At 43.6% G+C, this 17,565-nt stretch overlaps 2 protein-coding genes across 4 annotated transcripts; both read right to left on the bottom strand.

The window, feature by feature from the left end:
• Window positions 1–2,181: 2,181 nt before the first annotated feature.
• Window positions 2,182–7,620, bottom strand: LOC127767562 (inositol-tetrakisphosphate 1-kinase 2). 3 transcript variants are annotated; one of them, XR_008016484.1, is made up of 11 exons: window positions 7,030–7,620; window positions 5,534–5,615; window positions 5,315–5,347; window positions 4,895–5,015; window positions 4,032–4,124; window positions 3,626–3,745; window positions 3,350–3,526; window positions 3,010–3,065; window positions 2,853–2,937; window positions 2,668–2,770; window positions 2,182–2,556 (listed from the first exon to the last, which is right to left on the bottom strand). XR_008016484.1 is itself a non-coding variant. In XM_052292936.1 (10 exons), exons 1-10 carry the CDS (start codon window positions 7,215–7,217, stop codon window positions 2,739–2,741), a joined length of 987 nt encoding a protein of 328 aa, XP_052148896.1. In that variant the 5' UTR covers window positions 7,218–7,620; the 3' UTR covers window positions 2,182–2,738. The 3 variants fall into 3 exon arrangements, 2 of the variants coding, with proteins under 2 accessions (XP_052148896.1, XP_052148895.1); XM_052292936.1 differs by having other exon boundaries at window positions 2,182–2,770; XM_052292935.1 differs by lacking the exon at window positions 2,668–2,770 and having other exon boundaries at window positions 7,030–7,615.
• A 3,604-nt stretch (window positions 7,621–11,224) lies between these two features.
• Window positions 11,225–14,561, bottom strand: LOC127765597 (probable inactive poly [ADP-ribose] polymerase SRO2). The gene is made up of 4 exons (XM_052290535.1): window positions 13,417–14,561; window positions 12,839–13,086; window positions 12,615–12,757; window positions 11,225–11,677 (listed from the first exon to the last, which is right to left on the bottom strand). Exons 1-4 carry the CDS (start codon window positions 14,313–14,315, stop codon window positions 11,579–11,581), a joined length of 1,389 nt encoding a protein of 462 aa, XP_052146495.1. The 5' UTR covers window positions 14,316–14,561; the 3' UTR covers window positions 11,225–11,578.
• Between the last annotated feature and the right edge of the window lie 3,004 nt (window positions 14,562–17,565).

The raw sequence follows: 17,565 nt of genomic DNA, 5'->3' as shown, positions 1-17,565 counted from the left end.
CTAATGATAGATAGATAGATCAGACGTAAGGAGGAGAGGAAGAGAAGGGTTAAGTTGCATGCATCATGCATATGTGCTTGTCTACTGGGCTATGCGTACCTAAACACTGGTCGCTAATGGGCTGTGACGGCGATCGACCGAACATGTCCTCCCCTCCCCGGTTGTTTCACTGCTCGGTTGGGGAGTCAAATCGCGCGTGGTTGGATGCATCAGCAGCGGCAGGCAGCAGCAGCAGCCTTGATGTGTGTGGTGGGTGGAGGCGTGGAGACGGAGCCTGTCGCTGATGAAGGGGATTAGTTAGACAGAAGTAGGAGTAGAACCTATGAACCAACACGGCAACACGGCCTGGGCCAGAAGTGAGAAGCCGATGGAGAAACGCTTCCGGGCCCGCGTGCTACCGTATCGGGCGTGCCGGCCCAGGCGGGAGAGAAGGCGGCACGCGGTCACAAACTCACGGCGCGGGGACGCGTTCAACACCGCGACGAGCCCGTGTTTCGGTGTTTGGGGCTTTGGGCCATGGGGCGCGGGTGCGTGAGAGCAAGTCTAATAGTACGGCCTCCAATTCATCTATAGTTAATCTAATAGCCAATTTATATAATAGTTGCTTACTATATCATTCATATATAGTCCCATCTATCATACACATAGTGTGTTTTGGAGTCTGTACTGCAGCTGGCTACAGATCTATTATCGTTTATCCCATTAAAATATGTTTATAGCTGATTAATAGCCTGCTATTGTACCTGCTCTGAGCGGCACGGGGTGATTGGTACGTAAACAGCGGCGCGGAGCAGTGGCCGTCCTTGTCCACGTTGTGGATTGGTGTCCTTCAACGATGTTAGAAGACGGGTGGTCATGGTTGTCGTCCTCGATTCAACTCATCATGTCGCTGTCGCGGAGCTTGAGGAGTTTGTGGAGTCAGCATGCGCCACTTCTTCGTCTCCTCGCTGCCACCGCCACTTCTCTTCACCTGCCATCTCTAGCCCCCTATTGTAAACCCCCACCCCCTTAACTAGTGCAACGGTGCCAGGCCTCTCCAACACCCCATCACCGCCATCGTCCCTCCCTTCTCAGCGTCGGGCCAACGGGACCGAGCTCCATCGCTACGGCGGAGCGACTCCACCATCCAAGCCGCCGAGGTGGCAGGGGTCTTGTCCTGATGAGCACCTGGAGGATTGCCATCCGTCTCCCCTCCCTCCTATACACCGAGCCAACGAGGCCAAACTTTCTTGTTGCTCTGCCATCCATGCCGAGGCTCACCGTGGCCGAGCGCTTGAAGGACCGCCCGCCATCACCCCTTCCTCCTCTGCACTGGACCAATAGGACCAAGCTCTATAGCTACGGTGGCATGGCTCCGCTGTCCAAGCTGCCGAGGTGGTGGGGGGCTCGTCACAGGCTCACAGCCGAGCGCCTGAAGGATTGCCCGCCATTGTCTCGCTGCTACCCTACTGCCGAGAGAAAATTCTACATTTGAGAGGAGAGGCAAGGAAAGGAAGAGAGAAAGAGAAGAATCACTGATAGGTGGGTCTCACATGCTAACTTAATCTATTGAACTATGCCAATGTGACATGTTAGCGAAAACCGTCGACAAAGTTAAATTTCACAGTTTTAATAGTTATTAAGGGGTTAAGATATCTGGTAGGGATACATATCAGATCTTACCTTAAATTAAGAGAGTCAAAGTGGATTTATTCCTCCGCAGAATCCTCGCCGTTTTACGCTAGTTGAGGCTTCACGCTCTCTTGGGCTCCTATTGTCTCTAGTCTTCTGGGCTAACATCAGATACAAGAAGAAAGTTTCCGATGGGCTCCGGAAACAGGGTTGCAGGAAGAGGAACAAGTATTGTCACTGCCTGCGTTTATTAGCAAACATGCCAAACAAAATACAGCGTTAGCGAAAATAAATATATAAATAACTAGAAACGGCTAAACAAATAAACGACGGTATGAATGCTAGTGTCTACTTCGTTCCATCATCTCAATATCTTCACAAGAACAGTTTGATAATGACATCCTCCATACATCGCAGACTATTTAATGATCAGGCAATCAGCACTCAGCGGAGAATCAGCACTACATTGCAGTTTCCAGGGAGAAACAAGCACTGTAATTATGGAGACAGAAGCCACAGTTGACAGCACCACATTGCAGTTTCCAGAGAGAACCAAGCATTCTAAAAGGATTGCTCATGAAAAAGATAATGAAATTATTGAGACAGAAGCCTTGACGAAGGCACGCTGGGAACATTCAGTGTTAGTGATTTATACAAGCACTCAGCATTAGAAAATCGATCCATTTTTTCATCTCTTCTCTAATCCGGTAAGTGCACCATTTTCTGGGAAGACACCCTAAATCTCTCTTCCTCAAAGCCTTGGGATTAAACTTATTTCTCCGAGATATGTACACTGACTGCTAGACCATTACATTCCATTTTGTTAATGTTCAGCAGGACTCTTTGCACTTCAGCCGCCGCTTAAGCACTTCTTGTACTTGCTTTGCGCAAGATTCAGCAAGAAATCGGTGAATATGTGCTCATAACCTGGCATTTTCCCGAACCCTGCGCAAGCAAGAGGGAGTGAGCGTACACTCAAGAAAATGCTGCTGCAGAACAATGATCATGCTGTGTTAAATAACAAGAACACAGAAATTCGAGACGACAAAGTACTACTGGATAAACTGGATCAGTATTAATTTGGCCTAGAAGTCCAGGTATGTGTAGCGATGTATCCTCCTTTCCCCTTAGGCTGGAATAAAATCAGGCCTAACAAATTCTGCACGAACATACGAAGAGAAGAAAAGAAACGCAAATGATAGTATGCCATTTATGAAGGCAGTGGGAAAATAACTGCACACCTGGGAAGTAGTTGATGTCAATTATATAGTACCGATCTTTGGTTCCAAGTTCTCTGATCATATCTATGTTGAACAATCTTAAACCCTGAAATTTTTAAGCCTGTCAGATGACGACCATATGAAACAGAGCTTGGTTAATATAAATACATGGCCATACCAGTCTTCCACGAAGCTCTTTTCCCAGTTTCTCTAGGAGTGGTCTTGGAGGAAGTTCTATCATGTAACAGAAAGTTCTGATCAATATATAGCAAAAGTTTATCTGGTGCCGTCGACTACTCATCAAAAGCAAAATAAATCAAGAAGTATCAATGTCATAGAACAAACGCTGTCCTCGACTTGATATATGGTAAGGAAACATAAAAACTCTTTACCATGTACACTGCGTTAAGGTTCTAAAGAAAGTTTGTGTTTGAATTTAGTGCCCCCTCTTACATTAATGAAGCATGGATCAATAATAACCAAAATGAAGATTAACTACAATACTGCAGATGTCTCACCTGAGATATGAGGATCAAGGTCTGCATGGTCTGCACTAGCTGCAGCACATGAAACTCTTGGAAATCGATAGACGCCAACATTGTTTAATAAGTCATAAGTGTTAACATCAGGAAGAGAAAACCTCCGTACAACTTGTATAGTTTCACCAATGATGTACACCTTAAAGAGGATCCCACCTGTAGAGGGAATAGTTTAGGTCCGAACTTCTACCGTTGGAGGAAAAAGTCTCAGGATATGCAAAAGTACTACAGTTACAGGGGGGGAACAGAACTTACCATGGTTCACAAATTCCTGGAGGACCAGAGGAGGATCAAGCATTGATAAGGATGCCTCATCATATGCAAGAGATAGTTCGTGGGATTTAGATGTTCCATCAACAACCAATGGCTTCGCAACTGTATAGACAGAAGCACTTCGCATCAAACAATTTCTAAGCTCAATAGTTCCAAGAATGAAAAGAGAACATCTCCCAAAATTAACTATCAACGAACCATGCTTAAATATTATCTGAAAAACAGACCACATGTTCAAAAACGAACTGAGCATGGCCAGGTGAAAAAATATTGCCGGAATAAAAATTTTGAATATTTTTCCGCTGTATTTAAACATTCGCATGATTTGGCAATGTTTTCTTATCTAGAGGAAATGGATAGTTTTAAGATGTAGATTATGACCAATTACCCAAGGGCAAGGTTAGTCCAGCCATGGCAACTGCGGTTGGTATAGAGGATGGATCTCTCATAATGACCAGTTGGCGTGGAGTGCAAACTTCTCCTGCAATGGTTCAATGCATAAACAATCATATATTGGTATGAATAGATATGCCCTCAATAGATTTAGTTGATGATACACTTTTGGAATTCTGCCTTTTACTATCTCGGTACATTGTATTCACAACCAGCTGCAAAGAAATAATGTTTCCCAATCAAGCAACATTTGTCCTTGAAATCTCTGCAAAGCAAAAAAATCTATGGGTTTCTATTGGGAATTTCAGCATTTCTAAGAGTTAACACAAATTTCTTTTGTTTGAAGAAAGAATTACATAGCAGCATTAATTGGAAATTCCTGAATCCTGAGGTTCACAAGGAATAGAAAATATATATTGTTTATCTTAGAAGGATAAATATTCTGCACATCGCTTTTGAAAGCAAAAGTTTCTTCCATTCTAGGACAGAAGTTTAAATGTGAATATATTTTTCTTTTTTGCGACTACACGGCAGACGTACACGCGCGCGCACCACACTAACTCAACTGATGCGCCCCTAACACACACTCTAAGAGACAGAAACCAACGACAATCGCTGATCTCACTAAGTTTCTAGTGAAAGCCCACTTGGGTGTGCATAATATTCGTGAGCATCAGGATTTGAACCCTGGCAGGTGGAGTACCTACGACTACACCACATGACCAGTGCTTCCCTGACATGTGAATATATTCGATAATTAAACAGACACTAACTAACATTATAAACATTAGAAATGGAAAGTAAAATAACGAATCCATTTTATAGCATATAAATATACATGTTAAGCTTCATGATTACCATAGAAACTGGATAAGTTCAAATCAGATACTTCTGCAAGCATAGATTGCCGATTATTCAGATGATTGATGGCATTTGGTGGGTCAAGGACAGTAACCTCTGGATGTTCCTCATGATAATCCTTCAGGAAAGTGAAAGGAGTTAGGTTAACAGAGAGTTTCAATAAATGGGCAACACAGATTAGAAGCCAACAGCAAAGTCCAAGAATTATGGATTTATGTTGAGCTTTACAATAGGGCACTGCAATCAAATAGTTTGGATATATAATCATTACATACAGTGACAAACATCTACTGCTCATTTCCTCAGTTGATAACATATTTCCCCATGATGAGGCAGTGAACAAGTAGAAAAAAGGCAACGATGGTATGGTCATTTACTGTGCATCATCAGATTTCTGCATACGTACTCAGATCTTACCTCCAGAACCTGTTGCCATTCCTTGCTAGTAATCTGCACAAAGAAATTTCTTCAATAAAATATGCATATACTTTACCAAATTGCAATGACATAATTATCAGAAAACATTAATTATAACTAAAGCTCATAAATAGATGATGTTATTCTTTAACAAAATGCATCATACAGGGCCAATGGGCAGCACTATTTTAGTCCAGCTTTAAAAAGGTCACGACTAACCTTGTGCAAGATAACATCAAATGGGCCTTGTTCTGCAAGCGGGCGAGTGTCATCAATTGCTACAAGATTAATTCCCTTCTTCCTGACACAGTACATAATGAAACATCATGAAATAGTGTTATACAAGAAGAATGGCAAGAAACAGAAATGGATCCTAACATCCATATGGAAGTACAATAGCCATCTTGACCAAGTCCAAGCCCTCACAGAATCAAGAATTTTTTTAGTACATCATCATCTCTCCATGTATAACATGTCGTTTGGGCTACATTTATACTCTATCGATAGTATAAATAAGAATGATAAAAAAAAGTTAAACTGCCTTGCAACAGAGTATTTCTCAATTATACTTTGAAAATAAGACTACTACAGGGATATAAAAAAGCGTTTAGAGAATATGCAGGTTGTTTGAATGAATATAGTTGGATTTTGCATAAATATATATTGTTTCCTTTATTTTCTTGGAATAACTAAACAATAAATCTATCGAAACAAAAGCACAAACTAGGCATGCAATACACAAATAGTTTTAAGCAAAAACATTTTGATTTTGCATAAGTATTTCATATATTAATTTCATTTCCCTTCTATATTTCAGCTTGTGTTGCTTATGTCTGCAGCCTACCAAGCAACTAGCAAATGATTGACTCAGCTAGTCAGCTTGGATCTTGATTCAGGGAGCTAACAAGACAATCACAAAGATCGTTTGTCAGCGGTCCATGTTGCCATCAAACCTAGCAAGTCAGTCACTAAATTGTAAACGATCCCAGAAAAGGCATTGCCATCACTAAAGCTGTCGTAATCCATGTGATGTGCTTATCCATGGGATTATGGGAATATTCCAAACTAGAATCCCAGACACCAAGTAGCAAAGATTTGCATGCTAAGACCCATTTTTGACAAGTTGGCATGATAATATACAATTATAGACTATAGAGACCCCCGCATGCAGTGGAACTGTCAACATGAGACGCACGTAAGGGGGCATCTACAGATGCTACCAGAATTCCTAATAAACACTAGCCATATTCTTCAGTTTACAATATATCGCAAATGCAGCAAGCTTCGCCCAGAATCCACTATCACTAGCCGCCCCTGCTAACTTTATACTCCAGTAGAGGTCCGATTCGATCACTACTTGATTAGTGCTACAAGGAATAGAATTGCATTCCATTCCCACCCCCCATTTTGTTATGGAACTACCAAGTTTTTTACCTGTTCTCGCAAAAATCCTCTGGGCTTCAGAAATAGAACCAATTACGGCATTTAATCAAAGACTCAAAATGCAAAACTGTATCTCATAAACCATGCATTCCCCCCTCAAATCATTTACCATTTCCCTCCAACAGCAAAAAATTCTGGTTTTAGTGAAAAAAATTTCGTTGCCACTCGATCAACAAGAAATCCAACAAAAATACTCTATTGTCTCCCAAAATCCTCCACCACGGCCACGAATCAGCAGGTTCATCTCTTTGAGCGTTGATCCAGGTTTTTACCTCGCCAGCAACAGCAGCTTGGGCTGAAGGAAGCTCTTCACCTTCTTCTTGGTGAGGGCGTACCCCACCACGAGCCTCGTCACCGGAACGGCCCCGCCGTTGAGCGGCGACGACGACAGCGCCGCCGCCGGAACCATCACCACTTCCTCCTCGTCCTCATCGAAGGAAACCTCCCCGTGCAGCCGCATACCCCGCCCGCAAGGCCGCAACAACTCCCCCCCAAAAAAACTCTCCTCCCCTCGTCTCGAATTTGCCCCAAGAAACTAAACAAACAAACGGCGAAAATCAGGGTGGGAATCCGCAGGCAAAGGCGGGATCGAGCAGAGGTAGCCGGCTTCTTACGAAGCGAACCACTCCCCCCTAGCTGTTGCTCGAGAAGGATTTGGGGGAAGGAAAAAAAGAATTCTTGTTAATGGCGAGACGAGTGGAAGGAAGGGGAGGAGGAAGAGAGCGAGCGGGTATTTGTAGGCGACGAGGTCGACTGCCATTTTCCTCCGTGCCTACCCGCCTCACATCCGCGGCTGTCCACAGCCGTGCTGCTACTCAAATTGCAATCTTTTTTCGCATTGGCGAGCGTCGATGGAGGAGTACGTAGTAGTACGAGATTTGGGAAACGTGTTCTGCGGACGCCAACCGATGGAACGACAAAAAAAAAAAAAAAAAAAAAAAACTATGCGCGCACACGCACGGCCGTCTCGATTCAGTGCGTCGCCGTTGAAGCCATCGTTGTCGGTAGCTGCTTGCAGGAAGAGACGGGTTTGGGTTAGGCCACACATGACCATAGATTCAGGTGAGTGGTGGTGGGGCGGCGACAACGGGGGAGGATTGCTAGTATCGAGCAAACGCGACAGTGACCCTGTTGGTGGTCAGGTGAAGTAGTAGGAGTAATTTTTTGTGTTGATGCTGGTGGTGAGATGAGACGGCAACGTGACAAGTAGCATGGGTTTTTTTGCTTTTGTGTGGATCGGTTTTGGGTGGTGGTTAGATAAATTAACTGAGCTGCAGAGGATTTGATCTCGCTCAGATTAGTCGTCCGTGGACAGACGGGGTGAGGGTGCAGAGAGCTGCAGTAAATCCCGTACGTCCTGGCGAATTGTGGACCATGTAAAAGCCCACACTTGTTATCCAGTGTCAGTGCAGTATGCGGCCCATCTAAATGGGATCATATTTGCACTATGGTCCCTACTACAGTATTACCAGTACTTCGCACCGATTTAGAATGTGTTTGGTTGCTTATATCTTTCTAGTCTAGCCCATTTCTCTTATCTAGGTTGGGTTTTGACCGGACAAAAGATACACGCAGTGACGGAGCCAACAACGCCGTAAAGCCTAGGCGATTAGTAACGTTTGTTAGTGACCGACTGCTACGGCAATTGAAACGGCAGCGGTGGAGCCCAGGAGACCGCCCGACCTGCCCGGGAGCTATCTCCGCCGCTGGATACACGTGCATGCATTTGGTTGTTCGTATTGGTTTAGCCTAGCTACTATAAGATTTTGTTTGATTAATTTCACAAAAGATACTATATGAAGATTTTGTTTGGTTGGATGCACAAAGACTGTTTAGTCTAGACAAGAGGATACATGTGTAGGTGTTTAGTTGTTCGCATTGGTTTAGCATAAGGGTACTGCGGCGGCAAAAGATTTACTCTAATGCAACCTAAAAACTTAAATATGTGCAACAAATTCAATTACCAATTGAAACATTTACTCTAATGCACCAAACATCAAATTAAGGGTTTATCAGAATATAATCATGTGAGATGTTATTATAAAGAATAAAAATATAATCAAATCATAGATCAGATAAATAGTTTTATGAAAAAAAAAATTTTAAAGCTCGTGTTATACTTACTCCTACGTGCATGCACAAAGAGGGAAAGAAGCATATATTGTGTACCGAGTATGTGACCGTTCGATATTTTTGAAAGCAACCGGCGCCTAACGTGTAGCATTGTTGCCATTAGATCCCCATATATTACACTACATCCGTCTCAAAATAAGTGAAATTGTGGGTTTCCGGGTTCAACGTTTAACCGTCCGTCTTATTTAAAAAATTTATGAAAAATTAAAATAAAATAGTCACACATAAAGTATTATTCATGTTTTATCATATAACACTAATAAAAGTACTAATCATATTTTTTTTTCAAATAAGATGGATGTGTCAAATGTTGGACATGGAATCCACAACTGTATTTATTTTGGGACGGAGGGAGTATAGCTTTGCACTTAGATCCCCACTGTTTCGGATCAAGCCCTGAAAAATGCACTTAGATCCCCAGTGTTTCGGATCAAGCCCTGAAAAATGTTTTCTCAAAATTAGAATGGTAGATGTAGATGGCCGGCTGTTGAGCTGTCCTCTCGCTGACAGGTTTCCGCTTCTCCGGCCGGCCTCGCGGATGGATTCGTTGGACGATGGATCCCCTTGCCCCCTCGAGCGAAGAAGATTTAGGCGGCGGTGGGCAGAGAAGGTAAAACTAACGGGGCGCGGCGGTGGTTACCTCTCCTACGCTATGGTGACTGGTGAGCGGGTGCTGATGGCCGGAGGCCGACTGCCGCCGCTGGAGGAGACGCTGCGATCGCCGTTGTACACAGTACATCTGCTCCAAGAGTTCACGGATGCCGCCGGCGTTGCATCGTTCTCTCTTTTGTTCTGTGGGCTGTGGCACCGTCAGATCGACGAAATTAATCCTTCCTTGCTTGGTTGCCATGGACAGCGGGACAGGTAGATGGACTCAAAGTAGACAACCACGCGAACGAAGCATGCACACGACGTTTGTCATTGTCATCGGTTTGCTGCAGGCAGAGTTCATTGTGCCTGTTATTTTCTTCAACGAAAAGTGGATAAAGTTTTACTTCATCCGTTTCAGGTTATAAAACTTTCTAGCATTACCCACATTCATATAGATTTAATGAATCTAACATGGACAATGCTAGAAAATCTTATAAACTGAAATAGAGGTATTAGTTGAAAGTGGCACGCTTTTCAAACTGTTAAACGATACGTTTCGTGCGAAAACTTTCTATATGAAAATTATTATAAAGGGCCTATTTGGTTCTCTACCCTACCAATTAATTGGTAGTACCAAAATCTAGGCAAATTTTGGCACTACCAATTTTTTGGTAGGACAAAGTTAGCTAGTTTATGTTTGGTTTAATACCAATATAAAGTCAAAATTTAGTATGAAAGTAAAAAAAAATTCTAGAATGTAGCCAAATTGAGCGTGGGCACTATCAATTGTTTGGCTTCAATCCAAACTAGCATGTTTACTATTAAAGTTACCAAAATTTTAGTAGGGTCACGTTTTGTCTTCAATCCAAAACGGCCCAAAATACTCCCTCTGTCCCGAAATATTTGACGCCGTTGACTTTTTAAAACATGTTTAATCTTTCGTCTTATTTAAAAACTTTTATGAAATATGTAAAACTATATATATACATACAAATATATTTAACAATAAACCAAATGATAGAAAAATAATTAATAATTATTAAATTTTTTTGAATAAGACGAATGGTCAAACATGTTTTAAAAAGTTAACGGCGTTAAATATTTAGAGACGGAGGGAATATAAGATTAATCTATTTTTTAAATTTGTAATAATTAAAACTCAATTAATCACACGTTATAACCACCTCGTTTTATATAAAATATTTAGTAATCTTTATCTAGAAGATTCAAACGCTTAAAAACATATCATTGATTCACGCGGCCGCCGAGGATGCCGCTTACCGACCAAACACGATCCGTATGCCGCGTGGCAGGACACGTGTGAGATAACAGTGTACGCTCAATCTGCATACCATGTGTTCGAGGAGAAGGAAATAGAGAAGATTGGAAAGATACGTAAAACGAGGTGAGTCATTAGCGCATGATTAATTGAGTATTAACTATTTTAAATTTTAAAAATAGATTAATATGATTTTTTAAAGTAATTTTCTATAGAAAATTTTTGCGAAAGACGTACCGTTTAGTAGTTTGAAAAGTGTGCGTGTGAAAAAGAGAGATCTCCCCTATCTCCCCTGAAAGAACGCAGCCAATATGGCTAATCTGTGCGGGGATCACGGAGGCGTTTCACACTATGACCGCGATCTACGAGACTACCAAGGAGAGCACGTACGCAGATCGTGCGCTAAACTAACCACATGATCCCGATTCCCGAGTCGAAAAAACGGGGAAAAGACAACAATACAATTTTACATCAAAGCTCCGTAAACTCCCGAAACTGAATTGATTGTTTCCTGAATCAAAAGCTCGACAGAATCGAGTCTGTACAAATTACAAGTTGCTGAAAATAAGTAAAACTATGACCGAACTCAAGAATTGCATAATTTGCATCATATCACATCTACCCTTTTGTGTTGGTTAATTGGAAGATCACAGTAAACCCCCTCTATGTTCATGACAATAAACATTTGAGCACCGGAAAAACTAAAGCAGCATCAGAAGAGAATAAACCCTGTCAGGATTGGTACACGACACGCACTGTTCGATTCTACGGAGTTAGTCGAATTCAGCCACGGAGTGGAGACAAATTTGCGCCTTGCACTAGTACCCTCGGAGTTTCTTGGCCACGGTGGTCAACACATTGTCGCCGATGTGGGAGCGCAAGAACCGGATGAACTGGTCCTTCTTCATCTGTCCTCTCTGAAACAAAAGGAAAATTTATGTCATTGGATTTTCAGGACTTCAGCTTCGCTTAAAGCTATAACGCCGTTATGCTGAGCTGAATTCGCTTTGCACAGAATATTGACAGGTAGATGATTCTGTTCTACTACAGAATAAAGTCGGCAGCATATTACTACAGAATAAAGTCGGCATGATCATATTAAAACCATAGCAGTGCGGTACAAATCAACATTTTTACGTGCTAATTATTGCGTATAGTGAAGAGTTAGACCTGAATACAACACAAACCAGGCAGAGCAAAATTGTTCAACTATATGTAAGACTAAGGCCCCGTTTGTTTTAGCTTAAGATTATTGTAATCTAGATTATTAAATTAGATTACTCTAAACTGAATTATAATAAGCTGACATAAAATAAGCTACGAGTTGTTTGTTTCTCTGGATTATTAGAGGCATCTAAGGGTAGTGGGTCTTTAGCCGCTTAATAATCTAGAAAAAGCTCCTCTAGAGGAGATTATTAGATTATAGTAATCTAAGCTCCTCTAGAGCAGATTATTATATTATAGTAATCTAGCTTATAGATTATAATAATCTAACATAATAATTTACTTGTTTGTTTTAGCTTAATCCTAATAATCCAGATTATAATAATCATAAGCTGAATTAAACAGGGCCTAAATTCACCTAGCAGATCAGCAGTTGTGTTTCAGCCCATTGTTTCGCTTTTACTTATCCAAACAATTTATTAACCAAAAAAAGGTATAGTAAAACCTTTTTTATACGTGTTCATGCGGTAAAATAAACAACTAAAAAAACCACAAAATCAACTCTTATATTAAATTTTGACTTACAGGCATGATCATAAGCGCGAAGGGGTTGTTTTGTGTAAGCTAGCGCAAGATTCTAATCAATCATCTATCTAGAAATGAAATGCTCAGCAAGAAGTACCAGTTTACCTTGAAGCAGTTGTACGTCCTCTGCAAAGTCTGCAGCTTCGGGGATGGAACGAACCGCTGGATCTCCGTCAGAAGCATAGGGAACATGTCGCGAGTAGCTGCTGGTGATGGCTTCTTCAGCTTCGATCCCAACCCCGATGATCCTGAAAACCACAGTTTCACTGTTATGGCAGTGCCAAATGGGAACAGTTCCATCCAGCAAATTTCAGACACGAGAGACCAACCTTCCATCTGCGGCAGGTTGGGCCACCTGAAGCTGACCACGTACTCTGGGAGGATCCTGGTGTTCATGTCTGTGCTCCATACAACGTACCACCGCGGATTCTCAAGGTTGTCGACGGCGCTGTCGTATTCGTCGCTGCTGGGGTGGAATTGGGGTGAGCTGGCAGGGACGGCCTCTGGACGGCCCATCAGGACGCGGCACAGCACGATGTGTGCCTCGCCATTCTCGTCTGGCTTGGTCAGCATCGCACTGCTCGAAGACAAGTTAATTAACTCGTTAACTTAGTTGAACATTGACTCACAAATTTCATCCCAATTTATAACAATTTAGGTAGCTACTGTACCATACTGTCTAATTTGCTCTAAATTCAAACCTAGATGCAAAACAACGATTGGTAGTTTCATTGTTTAGCACCAAGATGGCAGGCAGAAAATAATTTTACTCAAGATTCGTATGGTAATATCGAAAGATGAAATATATGAGGCACTTGGTGAATTTTCAGAAATTACTAAAAATGTTCTCCCCAATAGTTCAAAGCATTTGCAGATGGAAAGAGTTGAAAGCATTTGGGAAACTCACCTAGCGTGAGGGTACTGCGGCGGCGAAAGGTGAACGCCGTCGCCGTGTGCGCGCCCGCCGAGAAACTGCCCGTTCGTCCTCCCGAAGCCGTGCTCCACCGCCGCGGCCACATCCGCCGCCGGCGCGCCGTACCACGCGAACTTGGCGTTGCTGCCATCGCCGACGCCGCGAGCAGCGGCAAGGAGCTGTCCCTGCAGATGGAAGGCTCTTGCCCGGGGCCCCTGCGCGACCTTGTGCACCGCCGTGATCGCCACGCCGCGGGCCGCCGCCACGGGAGCCATCCGGCTGACGAAGAGCTTCTCCACCACCTTGTAGAACTTGTCCGCCTCGTCCAGCCTCACCGCCTTCCCCCATAACGTCCCGCGCGCCTTCTTCCTGTCGGGCTCATCCGCCTCGGGGCGGCTCTCCCCGGACCGCTCCTCCACGCCGGACGACGCCTCGTCCCCGTCCTCCTCCGCCGCCGGCTGCCGCCGCCGCCGATCCTCCCCCTTCACCTCCGACCCCGCCTCGTCCCTCTCCCTCTTCCTCTTCCTCCCGCCCTCGGGAGCCGGGAAGAAGCACGCGCCGCGGTCGTCGATCCACCCCAGCGCGGCCTCCTCGGCGGTGGCCTCATCGATCCGAACCATCCGCATGAAGTCGAACAGGAACACCCTCCCACCGCAGGCGGCCTCGCACACGGCCTTCCCCTCCATGAACGCCCGCCGCAGCAGCCCCACCACCTCGCCCGCGACGTCCGCCCACGCGCCGCCCTCGAAGCAGAGGAGCCTCGCCGGCGCGCCGCTCCTCCGGAACGCCTGCCACCCACGCAGGAGCGGGATCGCCCCACCGTTCCCTCCCCCGCGTGCCGCCGCGACAGAGGGCCGGTGGATCGCCGGCTTGACGTCGCCGGAGAAGTCCATCACCCCTCCCGACCCGGATCTCTCTCGCCGCCTCTGCTCTCCCGCGCGCGCGCGCAGATGTGCAGGTGGAGAAATGGCGATCGGGATCAAGTGGGAGCGGAGGACGGAGGAGGTGGGGATGAATATATAGGTTGAGGCCGCGGCGGGGGGTCGGTCTCTTGAAGAGCACGTCGGCGAGGAGGTCGGTTTTTTTTTTTCTCACCTGTGTTTTGGGGCGGCGCCCGCGCGAGTCTTCTTTGCGTTTGTTGGTAATGGTAATGGCGGTTTTGCCCCTGATGAAGGACAGAAGGAGATGCCTTGGTAGAGAAGTCTAGAAATGTCTAGTTTGCCCCCGAACCTGTTTTACTTGCGCCAGTTGTTTTTTTATTTCTTTTTTGGTCTCGACTACTACTTATTTGAACAGAAAGAATAGTGCTCCTTCCCTTAAAAAAAGAAAAAAATATTTCTCCTCTATAATAAATTAATTAATATAAGAAAGTTGGTCTAAAAAACAGTTACATTACACATTGGGCCTGTTCGATAGGCTAACTGCTGCGGCTGCGACTGCACACAGTGAGTGCGCCGCAGCAGTAGCCCGGGCAGCCGAACAGGCCATTGGCTCAATTTCATGCATACACATTTGATTGTATGAGTTTGGTTAATTATATAAACCAAAAAAATGTTTCCTAACAATAGCAAAATTCAGCATAGCACTTCTACTAGTACTAGTCCTTGCTCGTACTGTCGTACATAAAGACTTGGCTCTTTACTTCACCTTGGGTCAGAGTTGTCGCATGTGAAGCACGCTGACTATACCGATTAGTACCGACTTTGCCCTTTACTTCACCTGGACAGGCCCAGGCGCCCAGCCGGTCTCCTTGTTGTATACCAGGTTAGTTCGAAACGTCCGTTAATGCGAAAAAAATAAAGGGAGAAAAAAAAGAAAACGAAAATGATACTCCGGCGCGTTGCTTTCTCTCCGGCCACAAAACCGCGCCTACTCTTCTCTCTTGTGCGTATTTTTCTTGGCGCTTAAGATTGCTTTCGCTCGTTCCCACCCACGATGTTCTTGTGAAGCAAGTTGTTTATTTCTCGGTCTAGTAATAATTAGACTTCCAGGTGGGCCCCACCGGCCCACCGCCGGACGAAGGCGTGGTAAACCAAACGCTGACCTTTGCCATCGCCGTTGACCATCTAGATCATCCTACGGTTACGGGAGTTTTTGAGTTTTCGTCTGGATAGAATAATGGCAAGTTAAACGTTTTCAATTTTAACTATCAATAAAAAATCAATTATGTAAAATTGATGTTACTATATTTATTATTAAATAATCTATCATAATGTGTAACTTTTTTTTATTTAAAACATCTCACTTTTATATATATTATTAATTAAATTAGTATCTCGGAGATCGTGTTAAAGTATAAAAATATTTATATTTTAGTACGGACGGAAGTTTGTGTGTTTGTGTGGGCCGTGCTCGACCTGTGTTCGACTTGGCATTCGGCAACTTTTGTTTGTACTCCTCCACGGATTGATGTGCTTCGTGACGGTCAAGTCAGTTCCGGAAATACAGAGACCACCCACTTGTAACACCTCACGTGATCGGCTTTGCTGGAGTAGCAGTTCGCTTTCTCTTTTTCTGCTCTGCTCGCCTCCTCGTGACAGGTTGTACGTGGATCGCTTGCACGCATCATCATTTCGCTAGTGAAAAAAGGCATCGCAAATTTTGGGGGAAACCGTTTGAAATTAGCGTCGTGTGGTCTTCATCAAGAAGAAACCGCAGAAACATATGAAGACTTGGGGGTGAAGTACGTACGTACCCGTTTGGGCAGTTCGGCTGAATTAGTCGTAATAACTACACATTAGAAAATGGTGGCTCTAATCCAAACATTGTGGGGATCGGATCGGATGTCGTCAGATTTGTGTAGAACTAATCCAAACCAAAAGAAGTCCCGGGATCGGAAACCGACTCTCGAAATGCCTACAAAATCAGTCGGTCGACGTGTGTGTACTGTGTAGTGTCCGATCAACGTACGTTTTGTTACTGGAGATCAGATTATCAGTGTCACGTCCAATTCGCGAGAATACCAATGGATGGCTTTGGCGTGAGACACGCACATGTGTGCCGCGTGAGTATGTTGATATTCCTGTGTGCAGGTATAGAGAGATATGCACGCCAGCCACGCATGCGTGAAGCACCTGACTTGCCAGAAAATGCACTGAACCCAATAATACGAGCAGAGATGTTTTCAACATGTGCGGAAGATATTTTGATCTTGAATTGGCAATGCCCCGAGAAAAGAAGTGGTCGGACACTCTAAACATAATCAAAAACAGCAAAACAAGAAAAAAACAGTTTAAAAAAATTATGAAAAAAATGAACATAAACATATCGATGTCGATTGCAGACTGATAAAAAAATATTCTCTACATTACTATATGCACTCAAGTTAAAGAATTTGGTTGAAGAGTTAATGTGCCTCTAAACTATGGATCAAATAGAACCTAAGTCATTTTAACATTTTTCACATTAACAGTAATATCTAGATTCGTTAACATCAATATGAATGTGGGAAATGATATAAATGATGAAACGGGGAGAGTATATATTATGTAGATAAAGGGGGTTTAATAATATTGTACTTACCATATTATAAAAATAAGGTGGAATACGAAATAAATGGACGATACAACACCAAAACAATTTCCGTTTTCATTTATATAAGTTTTATTGCTCTCCCGTTTCGCAATATAAGTCTTTTTAGCATTTCTCACATTCATATTGATGTTAATTAATCTAGATATAAATATGAGAAATATTAGAATGGCTTACATTGTGGAATGGATGGAGCAGTTCGTTCACGATGACTATAAATTTCATATTGATCAGTCGATCGATAGAAATCAGAAACGAGCATCGGTTGATCGGGATTTTTCGTGAACTTGTTCATCCCTTCATGCAATTCATCAGCCGTTTTGGGATTGAGCTCCCCGTGACGCAACGCATGACAATTGTTTTGCCACTGGCTAAATTAACGAGGCTGGTTGACCAGCTGCTGCTAGCCAAGCATCGCTACGTTGACCTAGTTTGGCACGACGTACACATTGGTCCGAACCAAGAGAACACGTGTAAGATGAAAAAAAAAATCATGCAGTGGAATTTTGCGTGCATTATATTAGGCGTATAACGATCGTCAGGAGGCGACCTTCAATGGCTAAAATCCTTGAATTGAAGTCAGCAACTGGTTGAGGAGACATTAAGACCCCG

Source organism: Oryza glaberrima, chromosome 3, assembly GCF_000147395.1.
Source record: "Oryza glaberrima chromosome 3, OglaRS2, whole genome shotgun sequence".
Classification (NCBI taxonomy): domain Eukaryota; kingdom Viridiplantae; phylum Streptophyta; class Magnoliopsida; order Poales; family Poaceae; genus Oryza; species Oryza glaberrima.
Note: the sequence above shows the minus strand (reverse complement) of the source record. Positions and strands in the feature narration are given on the sequence as shown.

Excerpts from the sequence above, each read along its gene's own strand:
- LOC127767562 (XM_052292935.1), bottom strand. The coding sequence starts at position 7,217 with ATGCGGCTGCACGGGGAGGTTTCCTTCGATGAGGACGAGGAGGAAGTG. Across the intron at positions 5,616-7,029 it reads AAGCTGCTGTTGCTGGCGAG|GAAGAAGGGAATTAATCTTG; the intron begins GTAAAAACCTGG and ends GTACTGTGTCAG. Across the intron at positions 2,938-3,009 it reads AAGAGCTTCGTGGAAGACTG|GGTTTAAGATTGTTCAACAT; the intron begins GTATGGCCATGT and ends TAAAAATTTCAG.
- LOC127765597 (XM_052290535.1), bottom strand. The coding sequence starts at position 14,315 with ATGGACTTCTCCGGCGACGTCAAGCCGGCGATCCACCGGCCCTCTGTC. Across the intron at positions 12,758-12,838 it reads CAACCTGCCGCAGATGGAAG|GATCATCGGGGTTGGGATCG; the intron begins GTTGGTCTCTCG and ends TGTGGTTTTCAG. Across the intron at positions 11,678-12,614 it reads GGACGTACAACTGCTTCAAG|AGAGGACAGATGAAGAAGGA; the intron begins GTAAACTGGTAC and ends CTTTTGTTTCAG.